The 8,648-nt window shown below is 40.5% G+C and overlaps 1 protein-coding gene across 1 annotated transcript in view; it reads right to left on the reverse strand.

The window, feature by feature from the left end:
* Nucleotides 1–2,908, reverse strand: part of KCNC1 (potassium voltage-gated channel, Shaw-related subfamily, member 1) — a 21,998-nt gene extending 19,090 nt beyond the window's left edge. The window contains exon 1 of the mRNA XM_010024799.1: nt 1,900–2,908. Within this exon, the coding sequence (XP_010023101.1) occupies nt 1,900–2,908 (1,009 nt within the window). The remainder of the gene's footprint in view (nt 1–1,899) is intronic.
* Between the last annotated feature and the right edge of the window lie 5,740 nt (nt 2,909–8,648).

An 8,648-nucleotide genomic window follows, 5' to 3' on the forward strand; every position in this document is an offset into this window, starting at 1 on the left:
TCTTTCCCTCTTGACACGTGATGGATGCCACAACGACATCTGCTTATGAGAACGTTTGCTGCTTGGACATGAGTTGTGATAAGCATTTGCAACCTGAGGGGAATGGATGGTAAAACCATACGCTTATGCGCCAAAGATACAATAGGAAAGAGACAGTCTATTCTCACGTATGAACTGTGATTGGCCTGTTGCAATGGAATAGCCTTTAACAACAACAACAAAAAAAAAAAAAAAGCAAGCTATTTACCTTCTGAATGGATTTTACATAGTTGCACAAAAGGGAAAAGAAATAAGAAGAGAAAAAAGAATAGAAGAGAAAGGTTCCCACCAGCTCTTCCCCTCCGTAATTAGCATTGGCATTGGCGAAGTCACACACAAAGGAAAGTCTCACTTTCTTTGTGCATCTCACAATGACATTAACATGCATGGCTATGAGATGACGAGAGAATACCTCACTCACAATGAGTTAACAAATTAGAACTTTTTTCAAAGTAAAAAAATGATACACAAGACCATCATAGGTATATGCTAGCTCTTTCAAAACATGTCTTTTTGACTAGATGTCAATTAAAATCACTTGACTGGTGATCTGTTCTATCTTATACGGCAGAGGGGGATATTCTGAATAAGATGAAGAATATCTGCTATGCAACTTGACTAGAACATCTGCCAGAAATTAAGTGGGCTTTGTTTTCAATATGGTCATCTACTTTAAATTACTCCATAGAATAAATAGTGGTATTCCATGGGTAGAGGTAGATTATGGGGTTTAAATAATCAAATTGGAGCCCCGTAATTTCATGTGCTATAGGAGGATTCTCATAAAACTGAGATATTCCCATAATTAACCACTAGCCATGGGATATTATAATATATTCCATGGTGACTAGTATTTTTTCCATTTCCCTGCCCCCCTCCCAGCAGAATTAGTATGTTTAATTTTGCTCTGGTTTCACCTATTGCTAACACAAATCAGTGTAATTAAAACCAAGTATACCATGTTATGAGGCGCTCACTGTTTAGGCCAAACTGGCTGGTAATGGCCAGTCAGACCTTTCCCAGTTGGCCTTTGCTGCTAGAAGGTTGAAGGAGCTGTAACTCACCAACCTACACTTGCAAAAGGAGCATGTTTTAGAAAATGTGGTTCAAAGCTCTTTGTAGTTCAAAATGCTAAATTCTAGTGGAATATTATAGAATAGATTGATTTGCATGCCATGGAATAAACATCCTTACATCTAGTCTTGTCTCCGAGTGAGTCATTTTGCATTAGTGTCAAGAATTTGAGCTGTTGTTCTACTTTGCGGTTAATCATCAGAAAGAGACGGGATTGTCTCATGAATATGCATGATGGTATGGTTGTCCCTTCAACTTACTAGGCACCTAGTTTCTGTAATGAGATGTACAATATCTGCCATTTAAAACAGCTGAAAGGTCCCAAATGGGAACAAATGAGAAAGCATCAGGCTGTTTCGAATTCCAGCCCTGTTTTGTCAGAAAACTCTAATTGCTGAGAACTTGGCTCCTACTCTGCTCTATTAAGCATTCAGCTCTCAGGAGCCTCTGAGATGCATTACACAGTCCAGCAACACAGCTGTAGAACTCTCAAAATTCTTCCACTAGAAGCTTTTCAAAATATCTTGAGACTTGTATGCCCTTAACCAGGACCAAAGTTTGGGCTCCTAGAGCGTGCTCTCATCCTTAGTTTTGCTGATCAGCCTCCACTGTACCATTTGTCCCTGCAACCTAGACTTCACACATATTATTCACTGTGTGATGGTGGGACTAGAATGGATAAATGTGCTACCCATTGCTCTAAGAAAGCAGTCTGGCTGAATCTTAAATCACTACGCGGGATGGAGGTTAACGGTCAGATGGACATTCCTCTAAGAGGTTTCCTACCTGCTCTGTTAATTTCTAAAATTTCTTCTTGGGCCAGTGGGCAAGTGTCGCTCTGAGTACTGTGGTGTGGAGAGTTTACGACAGATTTACAATAATTGGGGGATCCCAGCTGGGGTGGCCTCGGGATATGCTTCTTTTTTTTCTTTGGTAGCTTCTGCTTAGCCATAGCTAAGGAGTAATACATTCCGAAATTGTTCACAATGACAGGGACAGGCATGGCAATGGTCAGCACACCAGCAAGAGCACAGAGGGCCCCCACCAGCATGCCTGACCAAGTCTGAGGATACATGTCTCCGTAGCCCAGGGTCGTCATGGTGACAACAGCCCACCAAAAGCCGATGGGGATATTTTTAAAGTGTGTGTGTTCACTGGCACTAGGGTCATTTGGTTTAGCACCTATTCTCTCGGCATAATAGATCATCGTGGCAAAGATTAAGACGCCCAATGCCAAAAATATGATGAGCAGCAAGAATTCATTTGTGCTGGCACGGAGGGTGTGTCCCAAGACCCTCAACCCAACGAAGTGGCGGGTCAGCTTGAAAATTCGTAGGATTCGCACGAAACGGACTACGCGGAGGAAGCCCAGGACATCCTTAGCAGCTTTGGAAGACAGGCCACTGAGTCCAACCTCTAGATAGAAAGGCAGTATGGCCACAAAGTCAATGATGTTCAAAGAGTTTTTGATAAATTCCACCTTGTTTGGGCAAAAAGTGACTCTCATCAAGAACTCAAATGTAAACCAGACCACACAGACACCTTCAATGTAGGTGAGAAAGGCTTCAGTTTCTGCTTCCCTGTAGTGCCGCACCTGGGTGTCATTCCCGATGAATTCAGTTTCTGTCTTGTTCACAATGGGGTTAAATCTCTCATGGGTCTCGAGGCAGAAGGTGGTTATGGAGACCAGAATGAAGAAGAGGGAGGCAAATGCCACATACTGTGGAAAGAAAGAAATGAGAGATATGTTAAGCAGTAGTTTAAGTACAGGGCTTTGATTCTGAAACACCAGCATGAGACAGGAGCTGTATTAAAACCAAAGATAATGCCAAGCCTTCTTCCTTTGGGCATAAGATGCCAGGTCTCAGCTGCAAAGACAGCCTAACATTCAAACTTGGAGAGAGAGCAGTATGTAAGTACACGCTAAAATCCATTCCTATACCAATAGTGGTTTAGTGTGTGTGTAAATTTAAGCAAGCATTTATATCTTGCTTAAATCTTGTCTCTGGGATTCAAGATTAAGGACATACTGAAATTCTACCTTCCTGAACTTGGTCTTCTGTTACTTCCTGGTTTTTAATGATAGAGTACACCTTCTAAGGCAATTGTCATGCAAGATCCTTTTTGCAGTATTGTGTCAGTGGTATGGTGGCTGCCTTCTGCTCCCAGCTTAGTGACAATTACGGTATTTCAGATCTCAGTAAGGGGCTAGTAAATACTAATGGCAGTCTGAGGTGGGCTCTACAACAGCAGAGTCCTGCTTGGCATCATCTGACTTTCTTACCAAATCTGAGGGACAGATTGAGGAACAGTCGCTTATCAAACCAAGCTCTCCTAGAGTAAGTTCCCTTCTCCAGATCTTTTGGGACTGGGGGACAGGGAGGGGAAGAGAGAGGTTTCAAGCAAGCCTGTCAGCTGAGCTGAAGAGTGACACATCTATTGGATTTTACTAGACAAGGTTTTCCGTAAGAGATTCTCATTACAGTGTAAGACTTCTACCTGTTTTAACAGGCCCTGCTAAAATGTCTGTCCCGGTCTTTCTTATAAGCCCCCTTTAAGCACTGAAAGTTTGCAATAATGTCTCCTTGGAGCCTTCTCTTCTTCAGGCTGAACAACCCAAACTCTCTCAGCTTTTCTCAGACTTTCCTCAGCCTAAAGGAGATCTCTTGGTTGTATTCCAGGGTTAATTGAGGGGTACAGTCAGGCTCTTGCAATCACATTTCCTCTGCTCAATCCTCCTTTAATCAATTAAGTAGTTTGCATGAATTGAAGAGGTCTTTGTGTGTTGGAGTGGTACAGTAATGCTAATACCTCTTTCCATTCCACTCCCTACCTTGTTATCTTCCTGTTTGTCTTGTGCGTCACCTTGACAAGAAACATCACATAAGATACTATTTTACTGTCTTCATGAGCAACTGTGATAATTAAAATATTAGCCAAATATTCGTATACTGTCTTGCTGTTCATAATGTCCCTTTTTCAGCAGTGTAGCCAAAATAGGGGTTTAAAAGAACAAATTTCTTATAATTGTCTGTTGCCAGTAAATGCAGTGCAATAATCTAAACACAATTGCTGCCAAAGGAATAGACCAGTTAAAAATAACCTATGCTTCAAGCTACCTTTCTTGTAATCAAGGTGTTAATCTGCTGTCGTGGGTAGACAGAAGTACACTTGACCTTCCATACTGGCAAACAAAGACAGAAGCAAGGATTTGCCACAGTTTGGGGTGAACCATTTACCAAAATACAGAGAAAGTGGCAGAGAATAGAATCACAGAATCGTTCCATTTGGAAGGGCCCTCTGGAGGTTGTTTGGTACACCTTCAAAGTTGGATCAGGTTGCTCAGGGTCTTGTCTGGTCCAGGTCTGAATATCTCCAAGATCCCACAGCCTCTCTGAACAGCCTGTGTCAGTATTTGGCCAGTAAGAGCAGATAAGCTTGGAAGAATAGGGAAGCAAACTGGCTCTTCTGCTTTTCAAATTCAACTTTGTTGCCAGAGAGATCAGAACTTAGTCATTGTCACAAATTTAAAAAAAAACAAACAGTACCTTTCCCTAAGTGATTCACTCTCTCATAGCCTTGTTATGTGATGATCTAATACGTGTGCTGATATGGGCTAAAATCAATGTCTAATATAAAATAGTTGTCTGGAAGATAAACAATCTGGAGGTTAGGGAAATTGAGAAGCAGGACTGTGGGTAACTTTTTGTCAGATTCTCCTTTTAAACAGGGAAATTTCTCCATGCACAGTTTCTCCATCTGTAAAATAGGTCAAAACACCCCCCCAGCTGGTGTTTGTCCTGTGCTTTGTGATCCTAGTTGAATGTGTACAGGTTCTATATACTTTCATTTTAATATTACTGACTTTAGTGTATCAACAGTCTCCCTGATAAATAAGTTGAAGAGTCTTTTAAGTGGTCAAAGTCAGTTTGTGTACAATATTGTTAACACTCAGCGCTTAAGTAGAGGTTAATACCCCAATTGTCTGAGCATGAGTAAAACAAGAAACAAAATGGGTCTTGCAGTAAGAACTCAGAAAATGTTCCTAGCAGTCTCAGCATGTCTGCTTTGTTTCAGCCTGGAGCAGATTTTTACTGTAGAGTCATAGAGCCTTGAGAATTGAAGCTGCAGAAGGAAATGCTGACACTTGTTAAGTCAGGTAGCACTCACAGATAAGAAGCAGAGAGGGAAATAAATCCATTTCAATAAAAGCATTTTGCATTTTAAGGGGTCTGTGAAGAAGGCCCCTTTCTTTATGCTGACTCAAAATGCAGTTCACTTGGTGTATATGAATATCTTTCCTGAGTGAGTGGTGTTTTGCTGTATTAAAGGAAAGAAAGAACCAATTCTGACAGGGCATTTAAGTTCTCTGCAGTGGTACATGCTAGCAGTATTATCAATAGAGAACATCACACCCATGATCTCTCTTGCTGTTAGCTCTTGTGTGTGCACACCTTGGCTTCAGAGGGGAATACAGAACTTTTTGTCCCCAGTTCAGCAGAGCAGGAAGCACCTGCTAAATGAACATGAAGTGTTTGCTCCCTTCCATGTGTCTTTAACAACATTGAGAGCCCTTTCCCAGACATGGGCATGTTCTTGAATGCTTTGCAGCTTTGGAAGTGTGGGTCTGCTTTCAAGAGTTCATAAAACCATCTGAGCAATGGTATTGACAGGAAGAATCCCAGTATTTCTTCTTAAAAAATTTTTTTTTTTATTAACTTTGTTGAATCACTATCTAATCCTAAAACCTATTTGATATTTAGAAAGTAAAAATGCTTCTTAGTTACTCCATGCTTCAATACTGAAAGGCCTTTTGTTTTAGAATAAAGTCTGCACAGACTGAAAGAAGACAGTGGAGAGCAGCCTTTTAATAAAGGTCCTGTTACAGTTCCCCAGTCCCTTGGCTGATACAAAGAACTGCACAAATGCCTGGGAATCAGGTCTGACAGTGCATTCACTGGCACCCATCTCTCATAGATTTATCACTTGCAGCTGCTTGGAACTCAGAAATTTAGCAGCTTGCCACAAATGAATGAATAATATATCATTGGCATAGGGTTTTATTTTTTTTTTTTTGTGAGCCTCAATTTTTATTGCCCTCATCCTTTTTGTCTTCTGAATATTTTTCTTGGTTAATTATGTGCTGTAAGATCTAGCGAGCTGTAACCAAAATCCAAAAGTACCAAATTCAGAGAGTATGTTTTTCTAGGGAGACCAGCATCCATTCATGCCAAAAGGGTCAAAAAAAGCTTTCTCTGGCCCACTGTCTGAGGCCAACAAAGAGGAGCTATCATGCCTAACATAGTAGCTTGTCACAGCCAGAGATGAACAATGCTGGTAAGATCTAGTGAAGATTATGGGACTCGTATGTGTTCTAACATCTTCGAAAATGAGACTATCTCTTTTTATTTCACTAATAATGGCCTAAACACTAATCAAACCAATGGATTGCTCTTGTATTATTTAGTAGTTCTTAATCTTCTTTCTCATTACATTTTACAACAGAATTTCTCTTCTTCCTAGGATCTGAATGGGCTGGGGGAAAAGAGTGAGGATATTATGAAGTGATGTCACATGCTGTTGAGTTGCATAATGGCAGATAAAATTTTCTTTAATTAAAGAAAATACCTAGGTAAAGTGTTTGAAGTGATCAAAACTCTGTTATCTGCTTTGACATATGTGAATGATTCCTATTTCAGTAGAGATGCTGCTGCCTTTGCTTTTTTCTGGTTCTCATACCAGCAAAGAAAAATCTCAGATTGTATAAAACCATAGAAGCCATAAGGGAAGGCAGAGAGGAGATTTTAAAAAGGGTATTTTTATTAAAATATCAGTTATGTTAAAATGTCTTCATTCTGGAGTAATAAGAAATCACACTTTGCATAATTTCTGTTAATAGCAGGTATATTTTAATAAGCTTATTTCAAAAGAGTCTAAAAGATGTCATGCCCAGAAGTGGAGAATTTCATCATGTAATTTACACTGCCTCTGATTCTATCTATCTATCTATCTATCTATCTAATCTAAGAGGCTGTCTTCTCCCTGCTTCTCCCTTGTCCTACGTCCAACCTAGCCATTTTTGCCAGTGAAGTGTGACTATGAAGTGCCAGTTAATATGGAATAATAGTGTTTCACGTCAGCTTTGCGTAGCTGTAAAAGGAGCACGGTAACAGGATCAGATCTAGCTTCTCATGAATAATGAGCCAGTATCTTTCTACTCTGCATGTATGTCTGGAGTGGGGACCTAGGAAGGGAGACCTTGACTGAGTCTTTGGTAACAAGGATACTGCTTTTGGACCACAGACAGGAAGAAAAGTGTCAGTAGAAGCTGCATGGCTTTTGCAAGTCAAGTTCCAGTAACTTCAGAGTTTGTTTTCTAGTAAATAGTGGTCTACACAACACACCATTCACAATTCATTCCAGATCATGCGTTCAGAGTGAGTTGGTAGAAGCTGCACACCACAAATGGGTGCTCTTTTCCCCTGATACTGCTCAGAATCATTTAAGAACCCTAACTCAAGCTAGATGGGAGAAAAGAAATAAATAGATCACATTCAGAGATTTGTCAGCCTCTCCCTTTGCAGCTACTAACAGAAGTATTTAGAAAAGTGTTTCTTTAGCCCTATCCTTTTACAGGGAAATTCAGGAAATTCTATCCTTCCCTGAAACTCTGGGTGAAAGGCAGAGGGAGACAGCATTTTGTTTGAACTACAGCTGTTGAAGCATCAGGAAATTTTCAATAGACGAGGCACCCTGTCCTTATACTGATCTATTCAAATGAGGTTTGTTTTCAATGACAAAAATATTTAAATCACTGCCTCATAAGCCTCCTGGTCCTGTTGAACCAACAAAGCACAGGAGCTAAGCAGTTGTCATCTTAGCTTGTATGAATAGGGCCTCTGAGCAGCATGAGGTTTGCTGCTTCTCTCACAGGTGAACTCAGGGCTTTCCAAGACTGAAGTGGGGGATGAGAACACTCTCACCATATATCTTTGTCTCCAAAGGAGAAATGATGGAGCTATTAGTGCTATGGGGCTTCCACAAAAGTATATTGTGATTAGTGAGATCCAGTATGTTGGGGTTGGGGTTTGTTTGTTGTTTGTTGGGGGAGAAAAGGGAGGGGAGTCAGGGAGCAGGGGGGGATAATAATAAAGAAATCCCAAGTCTAGTAATTTTTCAGGAAGTCTGTGATCAGTAAATGCTGTATATCTTGCAGGAACAACCTAGGCTCAGAAGAGTTTCAGATCAGTGCTGGCAATCTGTGAATTGGTTGTCTACAAAACATCAGTAATTCAAGTGTACCCAGAGCCCCATGCTTTTTGTTAGCCTGCATAAAACCCCATGATTTCCATTCACAAGACATCTCTTAAGATATTCACCCACTTTCTTTTACAGTAGTCCATCTGCTTGAGGTTTGTCTCTGAAAAGTATGACAGCTGCATGAATCTGCCAACATTTGCCCACCTGTGACTGGAATCACAAAGGTTTGCCTAGTTTTTATTTTAATCTGAAAACTGTACTTTAACCAATCTTCA

The sequence above is a fragment of the Nestor notabilis genome, unplaced genomic scaffold (genome assembly GCF_000696875.1).
Source record: "Nestor notabilis isolate BGI_N333 unplaced genomic scaffold, ASM69687v1 scaffold6472, whole genome shotgun sequence".
Lineage (NCBI taxonomy): Eukaryota > Metazoa > Chordata > Aves > Psittaciformes > Psittacidae > Nestor > Nestor notabilis.